This window comes from Panicum hallii, chromosome 8 (genome assembly GCF_002211085.1).
Source record: "Panicum hallii strain FIL2 chromosome 8, PHallii_v3.1, whole genome shotgun sequence".
NCBI classification, from domain to species: domain Eukaryota; kingdom Viridiplantae; phylum Streptophyta; class Magnoliopsida; order Poales; family Poaceae; genus Panicum; species Panicum hallii.
In genome coordinates this window covers 44,646,475-44,666,000 of record NC_038049.1, presented here as the reverse complement: position 1 = coordinate 44,666,000, position 19,526 = coordinate 44,646,475, and the positions used below count along the sequence as shown (strand labels likewise).

Here is a 19,526-nt window from a genome sequence, read left to right as displayed (position 1 = left end):
CTTACTTGTGGTTGCGCTACGGTCTTCCTTAGCTTTATACGATCTGATTCTTGATGGCTGGAACTCCATCTGAGAGGGTTGCGCGTTTCCGTGAAAAGGCGAAGAAGAGGAAACTCTTGGGGCACGGTCGGTTTTATTCTTAGGAATTCCCTTTTTCTTGAAAAAAAAAGACCTTTGAGGGGTAATCAAATGCTCTATTTTTCCTGCCATCAGCCTGCGGTAAGCCTTCTTATGAGGCTGGTCAGCCCAGCACCTCTGCTCAAGTAGCGGTGCCTGATCAGTGGACGACGCTCAGTTGGCCGTTTTTTAGTCCAAAGAAAGCAGGTTAGTTTGGGTTAGGCCCCATGTCTCCTTCGTTTGACCTTTGAATATAAAAAAGTACTGGAATACCGTACATCATAATTATACCTATTTGCTACTCCCTCGTGCTACACAGGACATAGGTCTCTGATGGACTTCCCTAGGGATGTTGCTAGCTCAAATAGATGTCATCGACTTCACTTACGTAGGGTGCATCGTAGGATATGCATCAACCCTTCTTTGACCTCTCTCGGAGGTGGTTTCCTCTGTCCTGCTTTGGAATTTGAGCTTCTATCCTTTCCTACTTTGCTGGCATAACATTGCCTATTCTTAACTATTTGGATCTGTGGCAGCCTCCAGTGCTACACCAGCTGCCCTGCTTCCTCTTAGTACAGAATATATTGAAACTCTTAAAGGTGCCTAAACACTTTCTCTATGTCATACGAGATTTAACATTTCTTTTGTGAGTTGCACACAAACATTTTTCAATTCTATGTTGTAGAGAACTACCCCGACCGGTCATATTATGGTGGCCCTACGCATGAGTGCGCGTACTGTGGAGCTGTTTTTTGGTTCCAAGAGCATGTTAAGCGTACCTCCGCTGTGACACAACGGAAAATTATTTACAACCTTTGCTGTAAAGGAGGGAAGATCAGGTTGGAAACTTACAAAAAACCGCCAGAGCCTTTGTGTACCCTTTTGCAATTCGATGGTGATGCACGATCAAAGAGGTTCTTGCGCCAGATTCGATCATACAACTCCCTTTTTGCATTCACTTCACTAGGTGCGGCTGTCGATAGGACGATAAACAGTGGTAATGCACCTTATGTGTTCAAAATTAATGGAGTAGTTCATCATCGTATCGGTACACTGTTGCCCCACCAAGGAACACGACCTAGATTTGCGCAGCTCTATATTTACGATACTGAAAACGAGATACAAAACAGACTCAATTTATTTGAGAGTGATGACAACACTCGTGTTCAGCCAGATCCTGATACTGCCCTTTCTTTGATGAATATGCTAAATGAAAATAACCAACTTGTCAAGGCGTTTCGATATGCTAGAGAACGTATAGAAGAAGAACCTGGTAAAGAGGTTACACTTGGTTTGTTAGGGTGCAACACACGAGATGATGTTCGATACAATTTGCCGTCGAGCGGCGAGATTGCAGCTGTAATTATAGGTGATTATTCTGCTGCTGAATACACCTACGATGTTCTTGTGCATGATAAAAAATCTGGACTCAAACGTGTTTCATACCTACATCCATGTTATATGGCCTTGCAGTACCCATTATTATTTCCTTACGGTGAACATGGCTTTCATTTGGGCATTAAATATAATGAAGATGAGGGTGACGGGAAGAAACGTAGATATGTCACAATGCTTGAGTATGTTAGATACCATGTGCATTATAGGTTGAACGTCCCCAATCCATACACTTGCTATGGACGGCTAAGTGATCAGATAGATGTTGATGCGTACTCGACAATAGAAGGATCGAGATTGCAATTCATTGCAAACCACCAAAAGGAGCTACGGTGTGAGTCAGTGCAAGGAATAGCCGATGCTATTGATAAGGGTATGACTAGCGCGGATTCTGTTGGTAGTAGGATGATTGTGCCCCCCTCTTTTACTGGCGGTAGGAGGTACTATGTCATGAACTACCAGGATGCAATGGCCATCTGTAGAGTATATGGTCCTCCCGACCTCTTTGTTACTTTCACTTGCAACCCCAAGTGGAAAGAAATATCAGATGCATTGCATTTTGAACCTGGACAGCAACCATGTGACCGTTCTGAACTGGTTGTTCGGGTTTTCCATATGAAAGTTGAAGAATTTATAGTAGACATTCGAGAGGGGAAGACATTTGGTCCGGTTCGTGCTGGTATGATATTCTAATGTCATGCCTCATCTCTTTAGTCTACCTCCTATTCTATTTTGACTGATCCTTACTTTTGCCTACTTTATGTAGTTCTATATACCGTTGAATTTCAAAAGCGTGGCCTCCCACATATACACTGCCTTGTGTGGCTAGCGACCAGCAATTCCGAGTTTAATGCCTCTGCTATTGACAATATAATTTGTGCTGAAATCCCCGATGTGAACGCAGATCCATTGGGATATGCTTTGGTCGATGAATTCATGATACATGGTCCCTGTGGTACTTACAATAAAAGATGCCCATGTATGAAAAATGACAAGTGCTCCAAAAATTTTCCTAAAATATTTCAAGACGAGACCATCATAGATAACTTTGGGTTTACGATATATAAAAGACGTGATGATGGCAGGTCTGTTTTAAAAAACAGCATTAGATTGGATAACAGGAGCGTCGTTCCACACAACATGTCGCTACTGAAGAAGTATAATGCGCATATTAATGTTGAATGGTGCAACAAAACGAACATGATTAAATACCTCTTCAAATATATTAACAAGGGGAGTGACCGAGCGAAGGTGTATTTTGAGATTACCGCGAAAACACCCAATGCATCTCCAGGGCCCCACCTGGCTCCTCCTAATGAAATTCAGGAATACATTGATGCGAGATACCTATCCACATGTGAGGCCGTATGGCGTATTCTTGAATTTGACATTCATTATAGGACCCCTTCCACGATTGACTGCATCTTCCTGGTATGAACTATGTACGATATGAGCCTAGCGCTACCTTGACAGAAATACTCGAGAGCCCTGCAGCAAAAGCACTATGTTAACAGCATGGTTTGATGCTAATTCAAAGCACAGCAGGGCAAGGCACCTGACCTAAAAGAGTGGTCTTGGGACGCTTCACATAGGTGTTGGCGTCAGAAAACACCTGACGCTAAAATTGGGCGGATATACTATGTGCATCCAACTGCTGGAGAGTTATATTACCTACGCATGTTGCTAATGATAGTGAAGGGAGCTACAAATTATGCTGATATAAGGACGTTTAACAACAAGGTGTACAATACTTTCGACAAGCATGTGAGGCACGTGGACTCCTTGAAGACGATAATGAATGGAACCTTTTATTTGACGAGTCAATAGTATATGCATCGTCACATCAGTTGAGACAATTGTTTGTCATGGTTGTGCTGCACTGCTCAGTTGGTAATGTGCGTGCCTTGTTTGACAAATATTGGCTCTATTTTTGTGATGATATACACCGTTCGGTTTGCCATGCCTCGGAAACCCACATTACATTGTGCCTCATGAACAGCTTATGTCACTGCTCATAAACAAACTGACTGATATCTTTGCTTATAGTGGCGGCAACATAAATGACTATGACTTGCCAAGGATAGTAACTACATGTACTGATGTCTATGATAATAGATTGATCAATGATGAACTAGATACAGGGCCTCTAATGTTATCTATGCAAGCTGTGTCGTTAGTATCCCAACTAAATTCTGATCAAAAACATGTGTTTGATACAATCATTGCACGAGTTTCGTGCAACTCTCCTGGGTTTTTCTTTGTTTGTGGTCATGGCGGTACTGGAAAAACCTTTTTATGGAATGCTATCATCACACACCTTAGATTGAAAAGAAAATTGTTCTTGCTGTCGCTTCATCAGGAGTTGCTTCTCTATTGCTACCTAAAGGCCGCACCGCCATTCTAGATTCAAGATACCTTTTGACTTAAGCGAGGCTGGAACATGTAGTATAAAACGAGGCACCATGTTAGCTGAGCTCATAAAAGTATCTGCACTAATAATATGGGATGAAGCACCCATGACACATCACATTGCTTTGAGGCACTAGATAGAACCGTGCGAGATATACTTTCTGAAGAGAAACCCGCCAATGCTATTGTTCCATTTGGTGGCAAACCTGTTGTTCTTGGTGGTGATTTTCGCCAAATTTTACCTATTGTTCGCAAAGGATCACGTTCTGCGATTGTTAGTGCATCCATTACAAGCTCTAAGTTATGGCAGCACGTGTCTGTTCTAAAACTACATACAAACATGAGACTTCATAACCCCTCTCTAGATGCAACCCAATGTGCTGAAATTGAATCGTTTGGCAAGTGGATCTTATCTATTGGTGATGGGACTATTGCTGCCGAGCAAAGGGGAGAGGAACGTGAGGCTTCATGGATTACAATTCCTGATGATCTGTTAGTGCACACCGACGGTGATAAGACTGCTGCCCTTGTGGCAGAGGTGTTTCCAGATTTTATTATGAATTACAAAAATCCTGAATATTTGGCCACACGTGCTATTGTCTGTCCTAACAACCAAGATGCTGATGACATAAACGATTATATCGTCAAACTGGTCCCTGGAGACGATGTTCAGTATCTTAGCTGTGACACAATATCTAAATCAACTGAACATATACCTGATTTTGATGTCTTGTACCCAACCGAATTCCTAAATTCCATCAACACAAATAATTTCCCTATCCATAAACTTGTGCTGAAAAAAGGGGCCATTGTTATGTTGCTCCGAAACCTTAATCAAACTATGGGCCTTTGCAATGGCACAAGACTACTTGTGGCGCAACTTGGACAGCGTGTATTATGCTGCACAATACTGACTGGCTGCAGAGTTGGTGAAGAAGTTTTCATACCGAGAATCGCTCTAAACACTACAGATGTAAAGTGGCCATTTACACTGCAGCGAAGGCAGTTCCCTGTGCGAATATGCTATGCAATGACGATCAATAAAAGTGAAGGGCAGACCTTATCAACGGTTGGCCTTTGCCTGAAAAAACCAGTTTTTACACATGGCCAACTTTATGTTGCTGTTTCAAGATCAACATCTAGAAGCGGCCTTAGGATCCTGATTGAAAATGACAATGGCTCATGTGGTTCGCAGACTCGAAATGTAGTTTACAGAGAAGTCCTGGATGCCGCTAATACGGCATCAGCTTAGTCCTGTTTACATAGAAAAAAAAAGAAAAAGCATTGTACGTATTTTAGCATGTAAATATGATTTTATCAGAGTTTGGTGATCTCTGTTGTTGGCTCTCATTTTTTCCGTTTCTGCTGCTGAGCTTGGTGCTGCATGCAAAGTATTTTGATCCTAATATGTTAGTGTGTTTAACTAATCGCAATCCCACATTTGCTTCTTTCTGTCCTACTGTTTCTGTACCTAACAGCTCTATTTCCATACCAACAGATGGGAGACGTTTTGATTGGTGCCCATATGGTTGGGGACTGCAGTGACTGCTTATGCGTACGTGCCTCTAGGATTTGGGAGTTCAACGATCTTCAAGATGAAACAAAGCTGCTGCATACTGATCTGGTGTTGCTCGATGAAGAGGTACAGTTTATTTTTGTCTGCCTACTCTTGCCTACATGAAGAGATGCTTGCGTATTTTTATTTGCATTATATATCCAGTAACAACATCCATTGGACAGAGTAATATAACAACACCAAAGTAAACTAGGGATATTTCCAAGGATAGAAGCTGTCGTGTTATCATCCGAAAAAAACATGTTTTAATACAGGCCAGAGGATCCTTTGCAAAATCGTTGTCTTTAGAATTGCCATTATATACTGTGCATTTGTTTGTGATTGCCCAGCCAGATGAATATATTTGTTAGGCATGTTCTCAGTTGATTGCTTTGACTATAGCTTGACCATATTACTTGACACATTAATTTGTGACAGTTATTTTTTTACCAGAATTACCTCAACGCGTTTACAGCACACTGCTTCTCTAGGATTTTGTTTATTCTTGTACTGACTGATCTTGCTGACTCGTTCTACAACATATGCTAACTCTGATTAATCTATACAGGGAAATAGCATTCATGCACAAATCTACCCACCTCTCCCTGAAAAATTCAAACCTTTGTTAAAGGAAGGAAGAGTTTACAATCTCTCCTTTTTCCAAGTTAAAAAGGCAAACCGACTTTACAAACCAGTTCAAAATGACATTATGATCAGCTTTACAGATGGATTCACCTACTCCCTTACTCCCATAGAGAAGCTCCCATCAGTTTTGGATAACAAAGAGTACTTTACAGGTAAGATTCTATAGGCCAATACATTCTACATGTATGCAGGTGAAAAACAAATAAAAAGCTTCTCATGCATTGTTGTTCTCCATGTTAGATGTACTTGGCGCAGTCACAAAGATCTCGGATGCTTTGCCATTACGGCCAAGATTCCAGCAAGTTGATACCATGAAAAGAACTGTGACAGTATGTGATGAAAGGTTAGTTTTACATGCTTTATTCTATTTTGCATGGCAGTAGGTTCTGCACCTATGTTTGTATAATATTGTGTGACTGCAATTTCACATGAGCAGTGGTTCTTCTCTGGACGTCGTGCTTTGGGGTGAGCGAGCCACTTCATTCCCAGCTGAACAACTTCATAAAGATGGACAGCATTCACCACAAATTGTAATATTTGTTGGCACTCTTGTGAGGGGCTATGCTGGTATGTATATCTAACAACTGTATAGTGGCAAGTGTTGTACCACTATGCTTAAAACCGTTCCTTGCTGTTTTAGGAACCATCTCATTGTCTAGCGGGTCATCATGCAAGTGGTATATAAATCCTGATGTCCCTGAAGCAAAAAACCTTATTGCCAGGTCATGTGCCCATCTAAAGCATTATTGATACTCACTAGCAGCATTTGTCTATGTACTAACTAACAACTAACCTCTTTTCTTACCAGCATGAAAAGCGTGCACCAACCAGTTGCACTCGCTCCACAGGTAAAATACAGTGAGCCCAGAACTTCTATTGCAGAGCACAAGAAAGTATCTGATATCAAGTATCTTCACCCCTTCAAGAACAAGGTCATTCCTCTAGCACCACATTCGAAACGATAGACCTAGCTGGCTATATAAGGCTGCTTACTTTCCTTGTATATTTTACAGAAAGTAGAATGGTTGGTTACAGTGAAGATAATGAAGATTGATAAGTCATGGTGGTATGAGTCGTGCAAGAAATGTTTCAGGACATCTAGGCCTCATGGCAACACCTACAAATGCTCTAATCCAACATGTAGCACCATTGGTGCGCCTAGCCCAAGGTACAGGTCATACTTGCTACACTACCATCCATTTTTTCGTCTAGAGATTATCTTCTTCACAAGCAAATTAGACGTATACAACTTTTACTAATTGATTCTCTCACTACAGGTACAAACTGGTCATCACTGCTGGGGACGAGACTGGTGACACTGAGTTTGTCATGTTTGGACGCATAGCGCAGCGTCTCATAAAAAAGATAGTCGATGCTCTCATTGCCAATAATCCGCCTGGATTTATCCCTTATGAGATCACTAGGCTACTGGAAAAGGTTTTCACGTTCAATGTTTGCTTCACAGAGAATACAATTTCTTCTAGCAATGTCTCTTTCCAGGTCAATACCATTGTTGCGGAGATTGACGATGGGAATCCTGTTCCACTAATGCCGGTTGGGTCACAGTCATCGTCAGCTGTGCTCTCACACCATGCAGGCAGCAGTGTAGAGTGCACACCAGAAAAGGACTCTGACTTCACTTTACCTTCACCATCAGCCGGATCACAAGCTACTCATGCATCAAGCACCACACCTTCTAAGACCGTGATGCCTGACACTGGGCTACCAACTACACCACGGAGCAGCACAAAATCTGATAAGAATAAGGTAGAATAGTTCTCGCAGCCTGATGTGCAAACACATGTTTTACTTCAAGACTTACTCTTGTCAAAATCTCATGCACAAAATTACAGGCAGTGCAGGACAAGGACAGCCGCCTTCCAAGTGAGGGCCCTGTTACAGTGTCACCAATTGTACCAACTTATTCAACGCCTGAGGCGCAGCAAAGCACAACTAAGAAAAGGTCAGCACAACATTGTTTGATTCCTTTAGTTATTTCAGTTCATACCACATAATTTTGTGCATCACTAAGGGATAGAATAATGGTTCTAGAAACCGTGCATCACTCGAGAGAAAAACTGCAAGGAAGATTGTTTTGGATGATGGTGGCAAGAATGACAGTGGGGATGATTCCATTGCTCCCCCTACTGGCCCTAGGTATCTCCCACTCTCTGCTTAATTGATATTGCATTGTGAATATGGCTAAAAAATGTACAATGTATGCAATCTGGCCTGGTATCCAATACATTAACAAGTTAATCACTAGAATGTGGATGCAGTTCCAACTTGGAATGTTTAGTACTCACACGTGTTAACTATGTCCTGACACTTGGTTACTACGCTAACCTATTTTGTTCTAGCTGCACTTGCTTCATACCCTATATTCCATATTAATTACATCTACAAAATATGCCTGGGTTTTGTGTGTTTCCTAAGTGTGTTACCAGTGCTGTATTCAGAACATAGTGAAGTAGTGCCTTAGTAAACCACATGCGTGCATGTTACCTAATTATGCTAAACCTTGTACTCCTGGGGTTGGTAAGCAAAGTTGTAATCTTAGTTGATCATTATCCATATATCTCAACAAGAAACAGCAAAGTTTGGAGGAGTAGTAAATTTCTACTGCATTTTCGTTGTTATGTATATTGTAAATACCATGTTCTGAAAAGGAATATTTAACTTCGTTGGGACTTTTTTCAGAACATCACAGTGTCTCAACTATGTTCTAAAAAAGAATATGGCCAGTGACATACCGTCCCACCGTGATAAACAGAAATAAAATCTAGGGCTTTTTGATGTTTTAATACCAGACAGGTCCTCTGATGCTGCTGCTGCTGCATCAACAGCACTTGCCTTTTGGTTTTCCTGTGGGTGTTCTTGAAACTTTGCTTTGCTATTTGGGTGCAACATTCAAACATTTACAAGTGATTTGGACAAGCCACAGTGTGGGTTCATTCTGTTAGTTCATCAATAGAAACGTCAGATGTTGAAATGTTTGGACACATAGTACCATTTTTATCTAATCCACTACTACATGTTATTTACATAAACGTTACAAAAAGTGCATGATATATTATATTCAGTTTTTTTTTTGTATGTATGTTATTGGTTCAAGGTTTCAAAATTCAAAAGCATGTCTTCTCCAGTTACATATATTTACACCTATACTAAGCTGATACAGACGAAAAGGGTTGTCTGTCTCCTTAGAATTTTTAGTATGTGCTCCCTTTGTTCCAAATTGTACATTGTTTTGTCAAATCTAGGTACATAGCTTATGCTATGCATCTACGTATACGCCATATCTAGCTACACAACAAAAAACTATCTGCCAGCTTTAATAATTATATATAAAAGATAATTGACAGTCACAGATAAAAGCGGTCTTTGATATCATCACATTGTAGAGCTCTATGGATTCAAGTAAATCATGGGTTGTAAAGGAGACTTCCAAATAAGATGTTTCAAAAAGACATGTGACACTGTGTTTAGAGGAGGGATGAACAGCCATAGCAATTCTGAACTACCAGATAAGCTGATAGATATACTAATGCTACTAATTTCCTTGTATAAGGAATATCCCAGTTTAGCAACGTAAGCACCCACATATAGCTCTATTATACATTAGCTCAATTATCTTGTTCATGAGTTGAGGCTACACATTCACATATAGCTACCTACGCCCTTATTAAAAATTGATCGCAGCATTCTGGATTATATGTTTTATAGGCTTTCATAGATGCATTTTGATTCCAGATATCTTCTTACATTCCATTTGTGATGCAGTTTACCTGTTCTGAAATAAGTACTCAAAATTGTTCCCATCACATGTATTTAAATCTCAGTGGTATATTTGTATTACATAGATATATAGCAACTCCCAGTAGAACAGCGGATTAGTAAGTACTTGCTCTAATATTTTTTTTGATATCCCTATTTGAAAGGCGTTTCTACATACTCATCAAGAATAGGCTTTTGAAAAGGCTAGAAGTAAATGAACGTAATGGACAATTAGTTTCAGTATGTTATTATGCTTTGCCCTTACTATCCTCTATCATTGATTGAATTATCCCTGATGGCCTCTTTTTTCTGTACAGCCCAGCCAAAGGTGACGCCTAACCGAAACAGGGATCGTCCTACTTTTGTGTCATGCTTTTATGTTCATATGGATAGACTGCAACGGATGTGTGTTAATCTACTGCTAGGAGTGGGATTGAGCGAAAGGCCGCCATCCTTTTGTATTTGATCTGAAAGCAAGTAACACGTGTTCATCTACTGCTACGAACACGCTGTCCAGCGCACTTGCTACTGTGACAGTGCTTGTATTTTGAGAACATAACGTCTTATATGCGCCCATATGGACCCTCTTTTGTTGGTAGTATCAAAAAACTAATTTACTGTGTTGGTGCTTGCTTTTCAGTCAGTGCTCCGAACAGCCTTAAAGGTTGCAATGTAGTCCAAATATTGTTGTTGCCGCTTATGCATATGTAAATAGAAACTTATGATCGCCTTCTGATGTTTTTTTTAGTCCGTTTTCTTCATGCCTATTGGACTTCGTAGTCACTGTAAGGCGTACGACTTCCAGTAATACTGCTACAATATTCTGCTGCCTGACTGATATGTGCTCTGAATTTTTTTCTGATTGCTCGTGCAAATACAGAACTAATAATGTGCTGTTATTTGCTTTTTCTGGTCTTTTGGTGACCACCTTGAATTGTAATCATATCAACTCATGAAATGAAAATGGTCCTGAAGAATGCCGTTTAGACAAAAATCATTCCCTGAGGCAATGGTGAAGCTAGGCTTCTTTTTTATATACATTTATTTCTGTGCCTCACATTATGTTGCGCTTGAGCAATTTAGTTGTCTTGAGTGCCATTGAAACACGCAGTGACGTAAATATTTAAACTAACAGCTTATATTTGATTTATAGGTACTACAAGTTGTCTTCTTAATGATAGGGCGCGCAAGGCGCGCCTAAGCTTCTAGTTACTTTTTGAATACCTCGGCTAACATCGCTACACCATTGCATTGACTATTTTTGTTGGAATATTATATTGATTTGAATTAACACCGATGAGCCGATGAATACTCTTACAGCCGACAAACTCGATACAACTGATGCAGATGCTTGTTTATCTGAATGAAAATGTGAGCTTTTATCTCGGGTCTCACTATGAAGCCGATAGATATATCGACTATCCTGTAGTAATTATTGGCACATTGTTCCTGAATGTTTGACATTAGGAAGCATGGCATATCTTTGGGTCCCACTAGGCGTGCCAAAAGTGTGTTGACGCGAAAAACTTACAGTTGACCTTCTGCGGGACCCCATACGAGGACCTGGGAGATTTGCTTTACTCCGGCATAAGCTCCAATTAGCTTCGCGTAGGTGTGTAACGCCCGTGTTTTTGTCTTATTTAAATTGCGTTACCAATCACTCGCTTAAAAATCTTTTAAACCTTTTCCGCCGCTTGAGCTCCCGAAGCCCACCTCCCGATTTTCCACCGTTCCGACATCGCGCAGTCTCTTCCTCTTTTTCCGTGGAGCCACCCATCCCTTTTCCTTTTCCACTAGCCCTGCCGTCCCGTTACATCACCATCGTGTCGCGGTCGGCCGCGTGCGCCTGCCCGGCCGCGATCGTCGGCGCCGCGCGTGTATCCCCTCTTTTCTTTTCTCATATTTTGTTCAAATCCATTTTATTTCTCTCTTCTAACTTTTTTTCCCAGACTCACTTTTTTTTGGCTTCCTCTTTCTTTTTCTCCCCTGTGCTGCCTGCTGCCTGCTCGAGCTGTAGCCCGCTCCTTGCGCGCACGCGCGCGCCAGCACACGACCCACCGCTGCCCCCGTTGCTGGCCGCGCACGCGCGCTCGCATCACGCCACCCACGTCACGCCACGACCGCCGCGGCCGCTGCTACTCGCTGTGCTGCTGCGTGCCTGCTGCTCGTGCACGCCAAGCCGGCGTGCCGCACGCTGCTGCTCCGGCCCATCTCCGTCCCGTCCCCTCGCCCTTGCAGCTCACGCCTTGTCCCCGAGCATCCCGGCCACCATTAATGGAGAGGCTCCTGTACTTCCTGTGACCCCCCCAATGCCGGCCATCTCCCCTCTTCCTCTCGGCCTATAAATCAAACCCCAAGCCGCCCCTCACTCCGCCCACACCGCCCCAACACCTCTCCTCCTCTACCTCACGCTGCAGCTCGCCGCCGGCGCCCATGGCCTGGCCGCCCCCCTCCTACCGTTCCCCTCCCCCTCCTGTTCTGTCTCGAGGAAGAAGAAAGGCAGACTTGTGCATAACCCCCTCCACTTTTCCTCCTTATACAGTCCGCAGCCCCCCATTTCATGCGACATTATGTTCTGAATCGATTCCAAACTCCACCATGCATCAAATATTCTCTCCAAGTCTCAGGATCCACATCCAACAAATATAATAGTCTCCTCTATTTTTTTTAATCGAAGCTCTCTATTTCCCTTCTTTAGCTCGTCGGCGAACTTTGTTTTTATTGTGTGATTGTTTGTGTGTTGTAGCCGACGGTGTGACCGAGGAGGAGCAGGACCGCGAGTCGGAGCCCGAAGACCCGTACCTCGAGGAGGAGCTTCCGGAAGGCTTTGAGGACGGCAAGTCCAATCCCATCCTTTTGTGGCAGAACCAACCTGAATTATACCGGCTCAAGTACGTGAGTCCATTCCTGAGGGCTCCAATGTGCTTCAAACGGTATAATCCCTTGGCCTGTCGGGTAACGTCCCGATAAACCACCGAACACAGGATCAATAAGGTTACCTCACACGAAGGTGAGTCCAGAGATACAATCACCATCATATTTTTACATAACTAGGAATTATATTCCAAGAGTTTCCAAATGAAGTATGAAGTTTCAAATCTAGAGAAAAGATTACAAACCGTTAAAGCTATGGTTTTTAGCAGCGGAAAACATACGCGACGTTTACAACACGTCGTCAAGATAGATGTCATGCTAAGCCCGGGCACGACATCACTCGATATCACCAGTGTTGGCCGAGGACGGATCCCATTCCATGGACCAATCTTCTGGAAGAGCACAGGGCCATGACAGGGAAAGAGTAGGGTCTTCAAAGGCTTCACCTGAATACTAATACTCAGCAAGGCTTACCCGGAATTGGGTATACTTTAGCCCGTAACTAGACTCATGAAGGTACTATATGGGGCTCTGAGTTTATTTTCAGCTGAAAAGCAACAGAGAGTATAAACTATTTTCAAGTTTTAGCTTTCAGATTCTAGCTTGATTAGCCATTCTAGGTGAGCACCTATACTAAACAAGCATGATATAGATTATCATTCATCAAGATTATTCCATCAACAATTATACTTTTTACTCGATGTGGCAAAAGGGATAAGCAGTCTCAATCCTCGTGAGAGGCGGACGATCCAAATCGAATTTAACCTTGCAAGGTACACCTAACTCGCACGCTCGGAATACCAACAGGGCGTTCCAAGCAACCGTTTCCCTCATATTCCGGGTTATGGATCAGGGCCACCACAAGCGACTGCAGGACCGTACGCACATCACTCGTGCAGGACATACGTTTGTAGCGCGACTACAAAACCCGTATTCCTGTCTGCCATGCAGAACGTACTCCCATACGTCGGTGCGTGTAAACATAAAATAAAAGTCGAGTGGTGGAAGCGCGTCCATTTGCCGGGCCAATCGGGTACTAGGCTTACCGCTTACCATATTTCACGGCATGTGGCTAGTACTTTCAAAAGCTTAGCCACCACTACCACACATTTCGACCTTAAAACTTTTATCAAAATAAACAGGGTAAACTTCCAGGTCATGACACAGCACATGACCCTGTCCGTCATCCTTATAGTGGTTGCAGAATTGTAAACAAGCAACTCCTATATCGCGCGAGTGACAGAAAATCACCCGACTTTTACCGGCCCTATTTAGCAGAGCATCTAAGCAATAAGGACTCAGGTACAATACATTGGATTCCTATGATCTTATGCAACTAGGGTTTCATTTCAACTCCTAGACGTAATGCAAGATATATAATATAATAATAGAATTGTAATAGATTGAAATACTGGGATATGCACCGGGGCTTGCCTTTATTGGTGGGACTGAAGTCAGAAATGTTAACATCTTCCGAACTTTGGTTCGGGGCTTCAGATAATCCCTTGATGACGTTGACTTGGTCTTCAGAAACATCCTCTGCAGACTCCGGGAAGATCTTGTAGGTACCGTTTTTGCAGAAGTAGTCGTATCTACATGCAATGCAACATTACATTCAAAGTGTGCACATAAAACTATCTTACTTCACAATAAAGTTGCAATCCAACACTCATTTAACATACCATTCATATAACAACAAAAAAGATCTGAACTAAACCTAGACAGAGCTATAGGGGAACAACTAATAGAATCAGCTACTTGTTGAGGGTTACAACAGAGCCGATTGGATTAAATAGAGGTTTAGCCGATGGAAAGGTGCATCATGTTCCTAGATGATCGATGAAAGCATCGATTACTTTAGTAGAGGGATGATTCCTAAAGCAGTTGTCTTAACTGAGATGTGCTTAAGTGTTATTCTAAGTAACTAAGTGTGGTTTTATCGACTCGATTACGTCAGCACAACAATTGAGTGGCGTATAGCCGAACGGAATGTGGTTAAGGGTATATGACCGATAGATATATAGCCAATTTCCTAGCTGATAAATCGGCTGATAGAAGTGTGCGGATAAGGATGGAAAACTAAGGATTGATCAGCTCTATTTGACCGATATGGAAAATGACTAGAATCAGCTTGGATTGGCCGATAGCAAAAACCTTAAGATCGTGTGTGCATCTCCGGTACATCGACTATGTGCAGCCGACGTAGGACAGAACAAAAGAATTGTATCGGCAGTAGCCGATATTAGAAGGGTAACAACCGGATTAACTAACCAGCCGATGGTAGAAGTATCGACTGACAGCTGTGACACAGAAACATCCTAGACTCAAAGGAAACGGATGCTTAGCGGCTGAGCTAATAGTCGATACTAAAGCATAGCTGCAGAGAGGTATTGGCTAAGTAGCAGATACACACGGATTAACAAGGATCTTTATACGAAGAGAACCTTAAGAAAACGACAATCAAGACGAGGACAATGTCTTGAGGCAGGGATAAGAGCACTCATATGAAAGGATTAAATAAACATTACACATTTCTATTTAAGACCTATATTCTATGGCTCACTTTTTAGTTATAACACAAGCACATAATATAAAGCACAATAAAACATTCATTCCCTAACATTTGACCTAGACCACACATCAAAGACTTTCACTCAAGATCACAACATGAAACTTGTAGATTTTGACCTAGGGTTTCAAATAAAACTGATTTTGTACTTTTATGAACTTCTTACGAAAATCTATAAAATGTAGAAGTTCATCGATTTGAAATACAGAAAGCTTTGGAAATTTTACAAAGAACACCCTAGAACTTTCTAAAACATAGCAATCAAATCCCTGGTCCGGGAAAACAGATAACAGGAAGTTAACGGCAATATTCCGGCAAGGAGTCGCCGGCATTAAGAAGATTCAGCGAATTAGGGCAAACCTTGGGGTAGCCTTGGTTATGAAGGAGAACAAGCGGAAAGTAAATTCCCGCTGTGAATAGGATTGGCACGATAAGATGAGCTCGACGATGACGAAGAGTAGAAGTTGCTGGATGTCGTGGATCATGGGACGAGACGATGGAGTCAAATTGATTCGCTAGGCGAACTCCTCCGCGAACCTCAAGGTCCTCCTGCTCTCGGTTGAACTTCCTCTGCTCACGCACGTGTGCCACTGAAACACGGCCGGCACACCCGCGTAGCATCCTGCAGGACTGCCGTGCTTGGTTGCATCAAGGCTCCTCCGAGCTCGTCACGCCCGACCACTGCCTTCGTTCCGCAACTTCTCCTTCCAACTTGCCGCGCCGTAACCGTCACCCTCGATTCACCTCCTCTCCTTCCAGCTCGTTGCCCCTCGTGCATCTCGCGAGCGAGCGAGCTCGCGTCCTCGATACGGCCAAACCTGCACCACTCAGAGATCACCGTGGCATAAACAGGATCGACGCCACTGCGTTCCCGCATCTCGCGTAGAAACACTTCACCACCACTCCTCCGGCGCGCGCGCGTCCGCGTGCTTCAGCTCCTGCGTCACCTGCACACTCATGCTCCACCTGGATCCGCCCTGCGCGCCATTGCTCGTTCGGGCCGCTCACATCCAGCGCATCTGTGCCGCACCCGCACGCTGCCACACCGGTTCTCTTCTGCTCGTGCGCAGCCACGCCGCGAGCTTCGCTCCAGCGCCGCTTGGCTCGCGTGCCACTCACGCGTTTGCTCCACGCCGCCAATTCACCTCTGCTTGCGCCCACGTCCCAACGCCTGCCGCCTGCCCGGCCTCCGCTCTACCTGCGCGCGCTCGCTCGCGCCACTGCCGCACCCTCGCCGGCTCCCTGTGTTCGTGCTCCAGTCAAGGCGCCCTGCATCGCCGGTGTTCTGCTCCGCCCAAGCCAGCTCCGCACGGCTCACGCGCTAGCGTCCAGCGCCGCCGCCCCGGGCCACGCGCCTGTGCTGCCCACCACGCCGCGCTCGAGCCGCCGCCGCGAGCTGCAGCCGCCCATGCACCCAGCACCTGAGCCGCGCTCCACCTGGGCCCGCCAGCCCGCGCGCCTCCAGTCCCCACGCTAGCACCGAGCTGCCGCCCGACCTGCGCCAGCTCCCGCCGCCGAGCCGAGCCGCTGCGCCCAGCCTGCTGCTCCGCGTCCGCCTGCGCGCCGCGCTCCTGCGCCTAGCTGCTGCCGTGGCCCACTGCCACATCACGCACTCGCCCGGCGTCCGCTGCTGCCTGAGCCCGAGCGCCGGTCCTGTGCCGCTCGCCCAGCCTGCTGCTGCCTGCTTCGGCCGGTGGAGGAGAGAGCAAGGGAAACGGGATAAGGATTGGGGGGGCAGAGAAAGGTGTCGCCGGTGGGGAAGAAAGGCAGGGTGCTAGAGAAGATAAGGCAGAAGAGAGAAAGAACAGAGGAGAAAGGGAAAACAGATTTCCCAAGGACTTATACACGATTTCAGAAAACTGCAGGGGCTCATTTGTAAAGTAAAATTTCCCGTTGATTTAAAACCCTAATGAAGAAATGCCCAAAACGAAAGTTGGAGGGTTTTTCAAACTCTACAACATTGCTTTAGGGCTCAAGTTCAAAAACTCAAAACTTGCATTTTTACACGTGAATTTTTGAACAAAAGTTGGATTTGAATTACTTTTGTCCTAAAGAGCGTAACTTCTGCCTTTATTTATAAAATTCAGGACCTAAATGCAAACATTTATGACATGTCATGATGACTTGCACTTTTTACATTTTAGTCCTGAATAACTTTGGAAATTACTTTTGTAAATCAAATACTTACGTAAAAGGATTTGTATTTGTATAAAATTACATAAATACCCTTATTTTTACCACTTTTGCCAAAATTTTTACACACTTCAACACACACATTTCCAATGAAACTTTTGGATAAATAAATATATATTTTTACAAGGGATAAAATAAGGAAAACATGTTTACAAAACCACCTTTCACTTATTTTGAAATTACCCTAATCCAAATACATTTTACAAAAACAACCCTAGGTTTTTCTGTAATTACAAAAGTTACCCTTTTTATTTTAAATTTTCAAAAGTTTCACATAGATATACACAAACTTTACACTTAACAAACACATATTTCACACTAACAAAATATATGCCTAGCATTACAAATACACGAACTGTCACACCTTTCATGCATATTTATCCCAGTTTTATAAACGCAACCTATTGTCCTGTTTTATAAAATGCATTGTTTATTGCAAGACATGGTTGGATAGCCACCCCTTGACTGCTATGACTATTCCTTGATGACCTAGGTTAATGTCTGTATAGGATTTGCTCTGTTGGACATTAACTACTGCTAGAGATGCTTATTACCTTTTATTCCCTTTATTATATTTTAATCATGACCACAAAGTGCTTTATCGAAAATAAGGGTGTGAGTGTTTTAAAAGATAAAACGGGATTTCGGGAAAATAAAAGAAAGATATAACCTAATGAGATGGATGGTGTTTTCTGTGTGAAATGCCACTGGTGAGCTTGTACCTTTGTGGTTGAGCATAGTTCGGAGATCTCCGTCTTGTCAATGTAAGGATGAACTGAGGTGTCATCTTGCCTAACCCACTTATCATACAACCACTCGACCGTTGTGTGGGCAACGGCTTAGCATAAACCCCACTAGTTGTTTTGCTAGCCAAAAGGAGAGTGGGTGAGCAACGGGGGATCATGGAGAAGGAATACGATCTGTGTGAGTTATGTCCCGGTTATGACTCTGTTGATAGGTCATTAACCCCATGGTTGCTTCCGTGTTGGCTAGTTAGATTCAGCTAAGGTGGGTAATGGCTTTGTTAGGATCCACAGTGACATTAAGGTGTTCGTAGTGTGGTACCCTACTTGTGGGTAAAGTGTACAACCTCTGCAGAGTGTAAAATCTATTCGAATAGCCGTGTCCGCGGTATTGGACGAGTTACGGCATGGTCACTTCAATAGATATTTTGGGATGGTTGGTTTTGTGGCGTGAGTTATTTTGATAGTGCCCGACAGTTGTGCCGTGAGCTACTGTGGATGTGGAGTCCGGTAGCATTAAAACTTGGATCCTTTGTGTAGGATCAACCCCACTTATTATTCGATTACTACAGAAATATCTTCAAAAAACTCTTTTTTTTAAATGAACCCTTGCATGTGTAAAACCTCGCTTTATCGCAAATGAACCCTAGCCTCATCCTTGATATATCCTATGCATGATCTTTATTATTCCCCTCCGTGGGTGTGGTTGGACTTGTTGAGTACGTATGTACTCACTCTTGCCTAGTTTTTACAGAGGAGGATCCGAACTTCGTTCCTGAAGATGTCGAGTAGGTCGCCATCCTGCACCCAACCTTGCCTGTGGTTCAGGGTCTCCATAGGAAGCTTACCATGGCGCAAGACTCTGATGTTATCTTAGATTTTGTTGGCACTTTGGTTTGGTTTGTAGTCCTTATGTTGTCCCTCTTGATAGTGGAGCTTCAGTGCCCGCTACCTCGACGGTTTGTACAGTAATGAACCATCTGATGTAATAAATGTGTTATCAGCCTTCCGGGACTGATATTTGTATCATATTTAGTCACCTCTGGTGAGGGGACGCTTCAAGTGGTATCAGAGCCGTAGGTTGGCTGTAGGACGCGACCCTTAGGACCAAGGACATTTTCTAAGCCGTTTCCTACTAGATCTTTCCCCACATAACTCACCTTTCCACACGGCACTTACCTTTGGCCCTTGTCTGGTTCAAGATGGCTGACAATGGATGGAGTGATGGAATCTGTCCCGCAGAGCCTGG

At 43.5% G+C, this 19,526-nt stretch overlaps 1 protein-coding gene across 1 annotated transcript; it reads left to right on the top strand.

Annotated features, from left to right (window-relative positions):
- The first annotated feature begins 4,261 nt into the window (after positions 1-4,261).
- LOC112872421 (replication protein A 70 kDa DNA-binding subunit D-like) lies at positions 4,262-8,300 on the top strand. The gene is made up of 11 exons (XM_025935491.1): positions 4,262-4,653; positions 5,491-5,563; positions 6,045-6,273; positions 6,362-6,464; positions 6,558-6,688; positions 6,762-6,843; positions 6,930-7,053; positions 7,135-7,289; positions 7,399-7,888; positions 7,975-8,084; positions 8,174-8,300. Exons 1-11 carry the CDS (start codon positions 4,262-4,264, stop codon positions 8,298-8,300), a joined length of 2,016 nt encoding a protein of 671 aa, XP_025791276.1.
- Positions 8,301-19,526: the final 11,226 nt, after the last annotated feature.

What these genes read in the sequence shown, in the direction of transcription:
- LOC112872421 (XM_025935491.1), top strand. Translation starts at nt 4,262, where the DNA reads ATGAGACTTCATAACCCCTCTCTAGATGCAACCCAATGTGCTGAAATT. An exon ending in ATACCTGATTTTGATGTCTT is followed by an intron (nt 4,654 to 5,490) that starts GTACCCAACCGA and finishes ACGTGCCTCTAG; the next exon opens with GATTTGGGAGTTCAACGATC. An exon ending in TCTTGTGAGGGGCTATGCTG is followed by an intron (nt 6,689 to 6,761) that starts GTATGTATATCT and finishes TTGCTGTTTTAG; the next exon opens with GAACCATCTCATTGTCTAGC.